General features: G+C 45.1%; 1 protein-coding gene across 6 annotated transcripts in view; it reads left to right on the top strand.

Annotated features, from left to right (window-relative positions):
* LOC139054902 (FUN14 domain-containing protein 1-like) overlaps positions 1-14231 on the top strand; it is a 218208-nt gene that overhangs the window by 29753 nt on the left and 174224 nt on the right. For all 6 annotated transcript variants that reach the window (XM_070532632.1, XM_070532636.1, XM_070532631.1 and 3 more), the window contains 2 exons: positions 4301-4320; positions 8867-8960. In XM_070532632.1, coding sequence (XP_070388733.1) covers positions 4301-4320; positions 8867-8960 — 114 coding nt within the window. The remainder of the gene's footprint in view (positions 1-4300; positions 4321-8866; positions 8961-14231) is intronic.

Below are 14231 nucleotides of genomic sequence, written 5' to 3'. Positions count from 1 at the left end.
GAGCAGTCGGACAAGCCGAAGCAGTTGCAGAGGCGGGCTCGTCACCGGGAGGCATGGCGACAAGCTCGGTGTGCCGACTACTTTGGAGTTCCATGGTCAGGACGGGGATCACTGACCTCCACCAGAATGTTGCGTGTGGAAAGACACAGACAGAAGAGGCTATTTACAGGCTATTTACACTGGAGCCAGGCAGCCAGGCTGACACTCGCTCGCGCCAAGCGCACCGACCAACTTCGTCGTCATTCTCGCGGCGGCTCGTTTTATGAGCATCGCTTGAGCATATCGTAATAATATGAACTTCATTTTACCCATCGTTCGCACCAACTATAGTAAGCAGTCACTACACTTTTCAGCTTTATCTTTGTGGAACACATTACCATTCCTTTTAAAATTGTTCAAAGCTCACAGGTTTCGTAAGAACTTAAGTATTTTCTTTTAGCTTCCTCCGACTTTCCAATTTGAGTGTACTATGTGTTGTATTTTTACCTTCCACTTTGTTTCTGTATATGTCTCTCGCATTTTTTTTTACGTCTTATTTTTTCTTCTTAAGCTATTTTTTGTAGTTTCACCTTTTGTTGTCTAATCCAAAGCCTTGTTATTGCTTAATACATTCATCTGTTGCTTTTCTGCTCATTTATGTCTTCGCTCCTAAAACCTTTATTATCAGAAATTTCACATGTTGCCATTGTTGTTTTATTAATTCTAGTCATCATGGACGGGAGGTCCCATTTCGGTTTCTAACTACAGGACCTCCTTCTGTATATACTTATCATGTAAATATCCCCATTTTTGTCTTGAATAAAATTGATTCTGATTCTGGATGTGTTCTGAAATTCTAACATCACTGGCTTAATTAGGAACATTACAAAAATAATGAACTCTAATGTTTGCTGTATTTTCATGTGTTAATTGGTGTTTGCCCACTGTTCTTGGGGAACTATAGGCGATACTTTGTTTCAGATTTGTGAAAGTAAGGGCCAGGTAATGGGTAATCTGTAGGAAGAGTTCAAATTGGTTAGATTTATTATGTCTTTTGCAATAAATTAAGTATGCCAGTGCTCCAAGGTGTTATAAGTGCTTTAAGAGCGCACAGAATTTAGCCCATTTCCCTTAAACCCTCAAACGCTACCAAAATGAAATTTAGTTAAAATGGAGAAAGGCTATGGCAAACCTTTGTGAAGTTAAATACATGTGAGATAAATACTGCCTTTACTGAAAATTTTAGCAAGCATTCGAAAGTGTCATATTGCTGTTATCAGCCATGCTTCCCATAACCTGAGATAACTCTAGTATTTCATACAGTATTATGTTTACTGCCAAGGTGGTCATGTTTAGTGCAATGTGTGGTGAAACAAACTTTCCTGGCCAGATTAGAAGTTTTGCAAATAATTATTTAACTCTCCTTTTTCATTTTCACTTATTTTTCCATTAAAAGAGGTTCGAAGTAAGCTTCTACAGTGTCCTCAGCTACACTGTTTATATTTGTTCATAAGTAGAGGCAAGTTATAGATAATGCATAAACAAATTTTAAAGTGTATGGACAAATGACAGGCTTCAGCAGTAAATTACGTATGCAGGGTATCTGGAGGGTTATAACTTTGATTAGGAATGCAGAATTTAACATGCTGCTTTGGAGGACCTGTAAACTGCAACGAAGTCACATATAGTGAAAATCAGGGGACTATTATGACCAATATTATCGCAAAGTAAAATGCATGTGGATGAATTACTGCACTCGTAAAATTTTTTTACCATGAGCCCGAATGAATTATATGCTGATTCAAATGGACCAGTCATAAGAAGGGCAATGTTTTAAAATGTGTGATTTAATTACAAGCAACTGATATTTTTACTGCAACTGCTCGAAAGAAACAGCTTTGCTGGAAATCGGGTTGTGATTCTGTAGGGTCACACAAGTGTGCAGTGTTTTTTGTACTAGTTTTTGCAAAGTTTTTGAAAACACTAGCAGTATGGATATCGGTATGTAGTTTGAATGTTCATCTGCACCGTTACCCTTATGTGAAAAGTTACTTTTTCTTGGGGAACTTTCCCCCCAGAAAACAAGATTAAAAACATGCTCTAATATAATGTCCAAGACTTTGCGAACAATCAGCATCACAGCAGTTTCTATTTTCTAGCGATTCTGAGGCATCAGTCATTTCAGCTAAACTAGTTGGAGTTAGAAATGTCAGTTGGAGTTGGAAATATCAATCTTTTGTCAGAACACCCAAGAGCTGCAGGTAGCATGGTGTATAATTGAAAGTGTTATCCAAGTCTACTTCGGAGATAGTTCGGCCATTTGAAATTATGTTGTGGACATTTGGCTTTTTATTCATTTGATGCCTTGTAATTTCATTTGGAATTTTCCGTGCAAGAACTGCTTTTCAATTACATTCACATTTAACAGGTTATGTAAACTTACTGCCTTCTTTCACAGTGTGGTTATTGTGGTTACAGTGTTGTGGATTCACAATAAAGTTATTAACCTTATTTGTTTGACTCTTAACTAGGGTAAATGTGTTTCACCTCTATTATTTACAAAGGTGTTGTAGATTCATAAAAACTACCGGTTCTTGTGTAGATTCCGGTATGTAGGTGTGTCAGGTGGGCATAAATGCTGTCAAAAGGGGTCTGGCACTTCTGTAGGGCCACTGCTGAACTTTATTGCAGCACCAGTGTAGGTCTGAATGCCACTGGTCTTCTTCTCTTCCCCATTTCACGCTAAGAGCAGTCCCTCTAAAATAGGAGAGTAGCTTCTTTGATTATTAGGCACAACTACTGCCCCTTCCCTAAATTAAGTTTAGACCCCACATTATCATTAGCTTGTCTGCTACTTTTATGTTGTCTCCATGCTTCTGTGCCATCGAATATCTGGAGGTTTTTTACTAATATCCACAGCAGCCAAGTTTGTTTTTGTCCTGTTATCTTTTAATCCAAGAACTGCACCAAGGTTGACCATGTGATGTCAATGTGATGCTGTAGATCCTTAGCAAAATAATGCCCATTTATAAGAAAACAAACTTTTGATGACTCATTGAGAGAAACTGTAAGGGGGGCATTCAACCTGAAAATAGGGAGTGGGCAGCAGTCCAGTACTGCAGTGTAAGAAAAGTGGCTGGTTCCCGATTCTAGTTATGGTGTGAAGATTTTAAAAGGTAAAAGAGACCAGCAGGCACACAATTTTTGAAGCATGCCATGTACACAAAAAAGACAAGAGGCACCTTGTGTGCCTTTGCTTTGAGCCTGTACAGTAAAAAGATCGAATTATCAGTTTATATGTGTGAGATGCTGATGTGCACTGCTTCTTGTTTTTCAGTCTTGTGGCATGACTATTTGTACCATGTCCAGTAAAACTGGTTGGATGAGTTGGTTCATAATGCTTGGGAAAAAGATGCTGCACAAAAAACAGACAAGCTCGAGAGGGCACTTGGGCCATGCTCATGTAGTATGCTCTTGTACCATATTTGCATTTGTACCTAGTTTTTAAGCATTCCGTTTTCTTGGGCTTTATTTCAGTCAACTTCCGTGAATGTTACCTAGATGGGATGGGTAGTGTTTGTTTGGAATATGTGATGTTCCAATTAAAACAATTGTTTAATATCCATAGGTGCCTCATGAAACATTTAAATACGGCTAAAATAAAGTGGGTCAAATTAGGATTAGTGCACATACCACAACATGCCTTAGACGGAGGTCAGTGCTGCATTGCCCATATATTTTTTTAACAATCTAGTGTTCACCCCACTTGCTTGCAAACCTGTACTAGCTAGCTTTTCTAACATCCACCAAATTCCATGCTTACACCATTTTCATGAACTGGAAAGAAAGGCATGGTGCGTAAACAGCTTTCTGTGGGAGGAGTTTTGTACATTTGGCAAATGGGTGGCAATGTTCTAGAACTGGAGTGCAGTGCTGGTGTCGGAAGCAACTACCTGCATGTTGCGGCAAGAGAAAGCTTTCCTGGCAACACAGCAATACTGCCCTGCCAGGAAGTAACTGGCAATGCTCAGGGCCACATGTTCTGCGAGGACATCTTTCTGTGGGGCCGCCAATGCCCTACAGCCACATGGTAGAACTTGGTGCTTTTCTCTGCTACTGGTGCATTAAAGATTGCGTGGTGCTCGGGCAAGGAGAAATTTATTACTTGTATATAACACAAATGATTTGACTGTCACTCTAAAGCATAGTATGCTTGCTTGACTGCAGTCAGCATATTTGTGTGTCGTTGCTTGCTTTCAGCATGTGAAAGTGATTGTGGTAACCATGCACTTCATTTATAGTGCTCTTCCTTTCTTTGCAGATACCGAAGAATGAAGCCAGGTAAGCAGAAAACCTGTGTACACAAGAAATTCCCACAGTATAGACATTTCTAGTAATTTTGCGAACATGGCTTAACTAGTAGATGCATTGCATTCATGAAAACACAGCAATACATATTATGTGGACCATAACTAGACCAGCAACAGTTCCTGCTCCTTGCTGAATACCACAGCATCCCTAGTCTTAGCAGCGCAGTGTATCAGCAAGGCCAACAGAAACAAAATCTCACTTACACTAAATCAGTTATCAGTGAGTAGTATGAACTATCAAAGTAATCTTTTTAAAGCTGTAAGTTTTCTTATTGACAGCATTTATATGGCACCTAAGCAGATGATGCAGACACCTGCTGGTTAGCAGATATGATGCAATTCCCAGAACATGACCTTTTGAATGTTCAGTGTGCCATGGGCACTCTCGGAGCCCATGCCCAAGCGCTGCAGCATTCCTCAGTACTTCGGGTTATGTGCAATTTCTGGAAAATGACAATAATGGCATTTGTTTGCATCGATTCTTCGAAATTTTTTGTGATGCATCCACTTATATTTCAAATGTAAGTTTTTGCAGGGAAGCAACTGCACCAAATGTTTTCTTTTTTTGAGGGTCGGCATTTTTTTTACAGCGAAGCTCTTAAGGGCCAGTTCCCCCAGGATCGTGTCCGTGTGTAGACACAAAACTCCCCATAGGTGGGCCAATAGTGCAATGCTGGACCTATCCGCGGCGGAGGTGGCACAGGCGTTAAGTACGCCCCATATGTGGCCCGATCCCGAAGATAGCGCAATACCGGGCCGACTCGCAGTGGATGTGCAGTTTGGCATTAAGGGGCCCACATACACAGCTTCGCTGGTCATCCTTCTTCAGGGAGTGAAAGGTCACTGAGTTTTTTAAGTAAGCTTGTATCGAGGCCCCTGCTATTATTGCTCATAGGCTAGTGCTTATATAGGCGGACATTAGTGGTGAGAAAATTTTCAACACTAATTAGCTAAACTATTCTGATTAACTATTTAAAAATTAATTTCAAAGCACATGTCGTAATTGAAAATTGAAGCTGAGGAGCAGTGAATTCGTGTCGGCTTAGCAGCGATCCTATAACTAGCACCACTTTTTTCGAGATGTGCGACCTTAAAATGTGATACGAAATACATACTCATTCCAGTTCAGCTTCCTAACAGCAAGCCTTTAACAGTTCAGGATGATCTTAACTTAAATGCCAAGGCATTCGTCACAAGAGGATGATGTAGTCGTGTTCGGCAGACGTCTGAATGGCATTGCAATACGGCGGCTCTTGGCCTGTTCGAAGCATGGACACTCTTTTATGATGTCCTGTGCAGTTTCACAATTTTTGCACATGAGCAGGTTGAAGGCATCACCAGCGATCTCTTTCAGTACATGCCCAACCTTGTCTGACTCAGCCATATCACTGTCGGCCTTACGCCACAAAGCTAGCAAGTCCTGGATGTGAGAGATGTACGATTCTGTGGAGGTTTAGATGCAGGTCACTAGTTCTTTCTTAGTGGCACTCTTCCACCCGGCAGAACGGCTGAACAAGTCCCTCAGCTTGTGTTTGCACATATCACAGTCGTTAAGCTCTTCGTTGTGGTTGCCATACCATACCTTTATCATGCCTTGTAAGTAGAAAACTAAGTTAGCCAACATAATCATTGGATCCCATTTGTTGTGGGCTCTTACATGCTCATATGTGGCAATCCAGTCTTCCATGCCAAGGTGGTCAGTGCTGTAGAACCTTCCTGGATCCCACAGCTGAGCCAGCACAACCGTCGGGGTTTTAGGTGTTGATGTAGGCCGCGCCATTTCAGGTCCTGTTTCGTCCACCATCTTGTCCAGTCACAGGTGACAACCACTGTGGAGCTCCGTTTATTACATTGTGGAAGTCGCATATGAAGATGTAACAGTCAAGCCCGCTTATAACGAACCTTAGCATCATGCGACGTCTGTTCGCCATATCCCGAAGTTCCTAGTAAGTGGACCATAGTCAAAACACAAGATTTATTTCTTTGCAAAGAAGTTTGTGATGCTCGTCTGTTTCTGCAATGCAGATCCAATGAGGGCAGTCTCCAGTTTATTTAAAGCGAAGGTGTACGCTTCGCCGAGGCCCTTAGCATAGACAAGTTGCCTCAGGCCCTCTATGTAGCCCATTGCTACAGGTGTACTTATGGGTGCTGGCTCCTAAGTTTCATCGTCATCCAATTCCTCCGTGTTGCTCTCCACCCACACTTCACAAACGATGGCCTCGTCCGTGCACGGTTCTGTAATATTGGGGTCTTCATCAGCAGAAGTAAATCATTCCAACCAATGTCATGGCCCCCCATGTCGGAGTAGACGACGCGCTGCAGCAAATCGCTGCCAGACTTATCAATTTCGGAAGCATCAGGCTCGGCATCAGGCACTGCGTCGACGAAGTTGGCCTTACGGAAACAGTTCCACACACAAATAGACGTCATCTCCGCACAGGCTGCTTTCACTATTTCAACGGCTGAATACAGTGAAACTCGAAGTAGCAAGTTGGCGACCAGGTCGTCAACAGCAATCAGCAAGCGCTTCACAATGCGGCGCATATACGATGCCCTAAATGTGCGTATTATGCCCAAATCAAGGTGGCTGCACTTTCGAAGTCGTGTTGGGTGGCAGGAAGAGTAGAGTGACTGCCGTCTGCCGTCGGATAGGTTCACATGTGGTGCACTGAGCAGTTGTCAAATACGAGCAGCTCACGCCTGCCTGGCCTCTGCATGTTGTGGTCAAACTAGTCTAGCCACTGTGTGAATAAATTGCTCGTCATCCATACCATACCATGTCTGTAGCTTACGAGTACGTAGCTGCAAAAGCAATATGGCTTCTTAGATTTTCAGATTACAAAGGGCACGCGCTGGTCGCGGCCATCTATATTAGCGCTCAGAAGTACTGTAACATGTACTTTACTGTGCTTGCTGCCAGCACATGAGTCGCCTTTCATGCTGTGCATCTTGTCCAGCAGCATTTGAGAAAATAACGCAATTTTGTCTGTGTATACACGTCCTGCTCCACATAGCTTGCGAAAATGACTTGGTTTCTTACAAGCCAAATGGCAACGTGTTAATCACATACTGAAGCTGCCTTGCTGACAATCGGTTTAAAAACAATCCCATGCCGCACTTTGAATCGATGAATCGAATCCATTGCCTGGGCAGAAGTCTAGAAAATCTAGCAGAAACGCAAAGTATTTGGCTTTGCTCAGCATCATTGCTTCATTTATTGGCGTGTTGCGAGCCCATACATCGACGAACCACTTGAGCAGCGCGTCCTCTACGTCTGCACAGGTGGCCTTCCGCAGGCGCTTTTTGTTTGTCGAGTCAACATAAGAGCTGCTGAACTTTTCCTTGCTCTTTAGGATTGTTAAGATGGTTGATTTCGACACATTGTACTTCTTCACCAGCTCGCAGTTTTTAGCACTTTGAGACAGTTCCATCATAATTGCTCGCTTCTTGGCCATGTCCAGTGCTTTTCGTTTCGTGACCACTGCAGGCGTGACATTCCCATCCGCCATCCTGAATACAAATCGGGCCCGACTAGAACAATGCACGAAAGTGAAGTATGGAGACTAATGTGGAAAGGCCTGCTTTGTGGTAACGGCCAGAAAACGAAACTTATAAACTTAAGCCGGTGCCGCAATGTGCCTAATGAGACAGCGAGGGAGTCACAAGAGAGAGTGAGGAGAGGGGAGCAGAGTTGCAAGGATGGGCGGGAGGGCAACCTTGGAAGCCACACGCCAACGCTCGTAGGCAGAGCATGACAGCGGGAAGAGGGTAGTGGGGCACAAAACGGATAGTTTGCCTGTAAGAAGACTAGGGAACACAGACAGTGCATGCAAAGGGGTCGGAGGTTGTCGTCATCTCACATTGCGGCATCGGGTTTACGCTGTCTGTTCGCTGTAACCGATTGGCAGGGCTCAAAGACGTTCGTTGAAGTAATGTATATTTTGGCGGTCGCACGGTTCTTGTTTGTTTTAAGTGAAAGTTTGTCTGAAGTGGGGCCATTATATGTGGGCTTGACTGTATTTACAATATTTAAGAGATGCAACAATGCATAGACAAGATGGCTTTTGAGACCGATTTCACCTCCACACATCAAATCGTCTTCTTCTGACTGGCTCCACTCTTGGTTGCGCCATAACAATGTTTTAGTTAATTAGTGAAGATGAAATTCTTCTTGCTGCTATTGTCCATCTAGCTATCTAGCCTATCTGCAAAAATGGCAGGGGCCTACATATGACAGCTTCTTTTAGAAAAAAATGTTTGCATAAAATAACACACGGTATATCTAATACATATTCTAAAACTAAGCCTTTTACACAGTTCAAAATTTTGGCCGTGAGCACACACATTGATTGATAATCAGAGCATGCATAGTGAAATGGTTTCATTAGAATCTTAAGGTTGGTGCTGTGTTGCAGTTTGTGATCTACCAGTTGGCATTTAAATTGCTTTCACTTATACTCCATGGGCGGGTGAAGGGTTTGATGGACGTTTGCCAAGTGAGGGAATGGAACTTGCAGGTTCCAAAGGCGAGTCTTGGCCTGTGAGCTTCCTCAAGGATGCCACCAAGGCCTCACCTGCCAAGCAGCTCACAATAGGTGGCATATCAGGATGGTGAGTGTGAGGTCATTATTTGCATGCACTTTGGCATACCCAAAGCAGAAGCATAACATGCCGAGGAATGACAGAAAGGCAAAAGATGCATGCTAGAGTATATTGGCGGCGAGGAGTTACGGAGTCGCCATCTATCGGAAGCGCCTCGCTGGCGTAGTATGAGGGATCACATGGCGCGCTCCTCATAGGTTTTGCTGTCAGCGCTCACTGAAAACACCATGCGCGAGCTCTCCCAGACATTTCTGTAAGTACTTTCGAAACGAGAGAAGTTTCTTACTGCCTAAATAATAATCTTGGGCAAACTGAAAGCACACAATCGTTTACAGACGCTATCTCTTTACCGAACACGTACAGTGAACGCCACTGCGCGCGGTCGCCGCGATGGAGTCTCCCGAACCGGCTTCTTGCGTGAAAGGTAGGTAAACGCTGGGAGCAAACTATGTGAAATATGTTCTTATAGTGTTTGTATAACTAAATGGAGTGTAATAGAACGAAGCCTCAATGCAGCGATCGCGCAGATTCGCAGCGACCGACTGCGCGTCTGCATGCTTGTCCGCGCACTGTGTCGCTTTCTCCGCGCGCGCGTTTTCGCACCGTGCCATGAGCTTTAGGTTACAGAATATGAGCATTTGACAGTATACAAGCAACCATTGTTGCGTGGGCGCTATCAGAGCTGTTCAAAAATAATTTCATTGTAGAGACTTCGACGCCTACCGTCGCGACGATTCAATCTTTTTTTTCTTCTAAATTCTTTGACCTTTCAATACTATTTCTCGAGTTGCGTCGCACTGTATGTTTATCGTTGTTCTCAGCGTGCCATTTGCCGCTGCTCCTTTTTTGTAATCCAGTGCATTAATTCATAACACAAACATGACCATATGCCATGCTTTTTTTTTTAAATGTGCTTCTTACCGCTGCCTTTCCAGTCCACTGAACTTGCCAGTATCTATAGCATCGACAAGTTCATAGACCAAATCGTCATGACATTAGTCGGGCAGCGGACTCGGGCGAGCGTCCATGTGCGAGTTTTCGGAACATCGCAGACCGGGCGCCGTAGCAGAAATCGTCCTCGCGTCTGTTGTAGCCGATGACTGTTTGCCGGTTTTAAGTTTCGCGAGCCAAGCTTCACGCAGCTTCTTGTCCTGCGGCTATGTGTGAATAAGGCTGACACCGGCCTCCGTTACGTGCGTCCGGCCCTGTGGCACCGAGCAGTAGCCTACCATGTTGCGCGCCTTCAAAGGCCGCCAATACCTATTTTAGTGCTTTCAAGCGTTGTAAAGGAGACACTCGAAGCGGGAAAATTTCGCCACTAATTGAGGACCGCAGCGCACGAGGGAATTTAAACTCGTTTTCAGCTCGCTTTGGCGCGCCCGAAGCAGCCGACGCGGCCGCTATGTCCACGTGATCCCTCCTTGCACGTCACGCCGACGGTGGCGCCAGCTTTTCCAGTGGTGGAGCTCGAGGCCAATAGTTTGAATATGTTGACAACATGTCACTGGCACAGATATTGTGGGGATGCGCGACTCTCATCATGCGTCCCCTGATGTTATTTTCTTCGCATGGCTCCCATCTTCTGTAGTCCGGCTTTGCGGCGTGGCTTTAGAGGGTAGGTTGGTGTGGTTGCAGAATAGTACGAGAGATGGCGCTAGTGTTGCGCTGCTAATGCCACCTAATGGCAGGGTCACTTGGGTGCAAAAGGGAGATGGCTGTTGCTCTTTGGCTCGGAGTCGGCAAGTGGCGTGGACGTCCCGTGTGTGTGCCAATCCATGCTTCTGCAAAACCGTCTCGCAAGGCATAGGAGCAGAACACCTGAATAGATGAACATGATTGTTCGAACGCGTCACCATTCGCGTGACCATACATGCGAACGACCAGGCGTTAGTGTCCAGCATGGGGCGAACATATTCGCTCTATATCCAGTCGTGGTGAGTCGGATTTCCTAGATTTATTGCGCACCCATCGGCATGTTTTGTGGATAGCAACTCTGCTAGCAGACCCCACATCTGGCTGTCCAATGTGGACCTCTTGGGACATTGACAAAAGCTTTGACAGTTTGCTTGGTTCGAGATGACCTTTGTTTGAACTGCATCATAGGCATAGCTTGTATTTTAATCGCAAGCGTCGGCGCCGTGCTTTCTTAAGCAAGACAATGGTTGCTGTAGTGTGTTTGAATTTTTCAACATGCTAAGCCTTTTTGCAAGTGTTTTCAATAACATTCAGTGGTACGAGAGCCACTTGGTCTGCATCCTGGGAGAGCGAGGCTTAGCGCCCGTGAATCATTGGCAAGCCTGAAGCAAGTGAGTACGGAAACCTCTTGGTTGGTTTGAGTTTCCTTTGTAAATAGCTTCTTCTCTCTCTTTGACTCTAGAAGGCATGACTCTGGGAGCATTGGTGGCCGTGGGTGCCACTACAGGCTTTCTGGTATTGTGGTCCGGCACCGGATGCTCTGACACTGTCTGGGACGGTGGGCACTATCAACTCGGATGCTGTGTGCTACGAGCAGGGTAGGACCATCTCACAGAGCTTACGTCTCCACGCGGCTGCCTGTGTTGTGCCCATTTTTGGGTGTTTTTGGATGCTGGTTGCTGTCAGGGTAGCGACTCATTACGCCTAAGGCTTTACAAAGCTGCCTGTCACATATGGAGAGACACAACCTGGTGGACTGTGGTTTGAGGTGTCACACTTTGCTTCCCCTCATTCTAGTTACCCTCGCATGAATTGAAATTATTCATTTGACTCAAGAAAACACGCTTTGTTCACGTGAACTTCACATCTGAATAGCCGCCCTAAATTTAGCTAGCCAAATTGAACATCCTACCACGTGGGCAATGCACTTCCTCTTCCTTGTACTACTTTAGTGTTTGCTGAGTGCGCTGAGTGTACACAGTGTGAGCGAAGTCACCCCTGGTTTACTGTCACCTGCACATTGTCTGCGCTGCTGGCCCGGACTACGAACGAGCCACTCTGAGCAATGGAGATGCATGTAGCCAGCTCAGCGCAGCGACTTTGGCGGCCGCCTGTGTCCGGCTCGCAACCCTCAGTGGCTGTAAAAACAGCCGGCAGTCATGAATGGCTACTGTGACTCTCGCCAGCAAGGCATATCGGCACGAGCAGTGCGCGGTCGTGCCGACTAGTGCGTCGCTTTTTCCAGACTGCTGATCTGAAGTTGGGCTGTCGAGTCTGCAGAGCTGCTGCTGTAACCAGCAAACGCCAGTGGTGTACCTCAGAGACAATGTCGGCTTGCATGTTATAGACAGCACATGGACATTTGGCCGGCGTGGCCACTTCTGGATGTACTTCCTCTTCATGAAGCAAGCATTGATGGTAGACCCTGTGACACTGTGACACGTTTCGTCGTAATATGCAGTGATTTAAGGTTGGGGGGATGCGGGGAGGCGCGACTCTCACGCGTCCCCTGATGTTGTTTTTCCTGCATGGTTTCTGTCTTTTGCAATCCGGCTTTGGCGCGTGGCTTTACGGCGGTGGTCCGTGTGGTTGCAGAGTAGTACAAGAGTTGAACTGAGGGTTGTGCTGCTAACGCCGCCTAACGGTGGGGCAACTTTGGCTTGGGGTCGGCAAGTGGCACGGACGTTCTGCACTTGTGCCGATCCATGCTACTGCGAGACTGTCTCGCGAGGCCTAGGAGCAGGACACTGCAATAGACGAACATGATCGTTAGAACGTGCCACCGTTCGCATGACCATACACACAAGCGACCAGGCATTTGTGTCCAACATGGTGCGAACGTATTCGTTTGCCATCCGATCGCAGAAGTTGGTCTTCCTTGATTTGTCGCGTGCCCATCGGCATGTGTTGTTGATAGCAACTCGGCTAGCAGGCATTAGTGTATAAAAGATGCAATAAATGTCTTTGTGATTGTTTGCACTTTGTTGTCTGCACGTGTGAGACCCCATACATTGAGGGTACACTCTGCGTGTGGCTAGGGCTGAAGGCGAGCACCGGATGTAACCACACATGGGTGTTCCGTGGTACTCCTCAACCCATAGCGCATGTAATCACAGCTATGTCAAGTTTGAATAAATAAAGCCTGTTTCACATGTTGTGACTGGAGCGACGAAAATCGTTCCAGTCGCATGTGTCGCAATGCAATTTTTATTGGGGCCATTTCACATGATTGCGATTTCAACAATGCTATTCAAAAGGCACAGAACCACTGAGATGGAGACAAAGAAACGCAAAACCACATCACAAGCGCTGACTGACAACTGGTTTTATTTGCACTGAAACCTTAACTTAGCTTAGCTTCACTTGGGTAACTTCAAAGAATTGCCAACTACAGTTCCTGGACCTAATGCTGCTATTTAAGGACGACCATGTATACTGGCAAATAGAATCAGGAACACCTTGGACTTCTGCCAACCTTAGACTTCTGCGAACCAAGGACCAGGCAGGATTCCGTAAAGGCTACTCAACAATAGACCATATTCACACGATCAATCAGGTGATAAAAAAATTTGCGGCATATAACCAACCCTCATATGTAGCTTTCATTGATTACGAGAAAGCGTTTGATTTAGTCGAAACCTCAGCAGTCATGGAGGCATTACGGAATCAGGGTGTAGATGAGCCGTATGTAAAAATACTGAGAGATATCTATAGCGGCTCCACAGCCACTGTAGTTCTCCATAAAGAAAGCAACAAAATCCCAATAAAGAAAGGCGTCAGGCAGGGAAATACGATCTCTCCAATGCTATTCACAGTGTGTTTACAGGAGGTATTCAGAGACCTGGATTGGGAAGAATTGGGGATAAGAGTTAATGGAGAATACCTTAGTAACTTGCGATTCGCTGATGATATTGCCTTGCTTGGTAACTCAGCGGACCAATTGCAATGCATGCTCAATGACCTGGAGAGGCAAAGCAGAAGAGTGGGTCTAAAAATTAATCTGCAGAAAACTAAAGTAATGCTTAACAGTCTCGGAAGAGAACAGCAGTTTACGATAAGTAGCGAGGCACTGGAAGTGGTAAGGGAATACACCTACTTAGGACAGGTAGTGACTGCGGATCCGGATCATGATACTGAATTAATCAGAAGAATAAGAATCGGCTGGGGTGCATTTGGCAGGCATTTGCAGATCATGAACAGCAGGTTGCCATTATCCCTAAAGAGAAAAGTTTATAACAGCTGTGTCTTACCAGTACTCACGTACGGGGCAGAAACCTGGAGGCTTACGAAAAGGGTTCTACTTAAATTGAAGACGATGCAACGAGCTATGGAAAGAAGAATGATAGGTGTAACGTTAAGGGAAAA

The sequence above is a fragment of the Dermacentor albipictus genome, chromosome 1 (assembly GCF_038994185.2).
Source record: "Dermacentor albipictus isolate Rhodes 1998 colony chromosome 1, USDA_Dalb.pri_finalv2, whole genome shotgun sequence".
Classification (NCBI taxonomy): Eukaryota; Metazoa; Arthropoda; class Arachnida; order Ixodida; family Ixodidae; genus Dermacentor; species Dermacentor albipictus.
The sequence above is the reverse complement of the archived record's forward strand: the minus strand, read 5'-3'. Positions and strand labels throughout refer to the sequence as shown.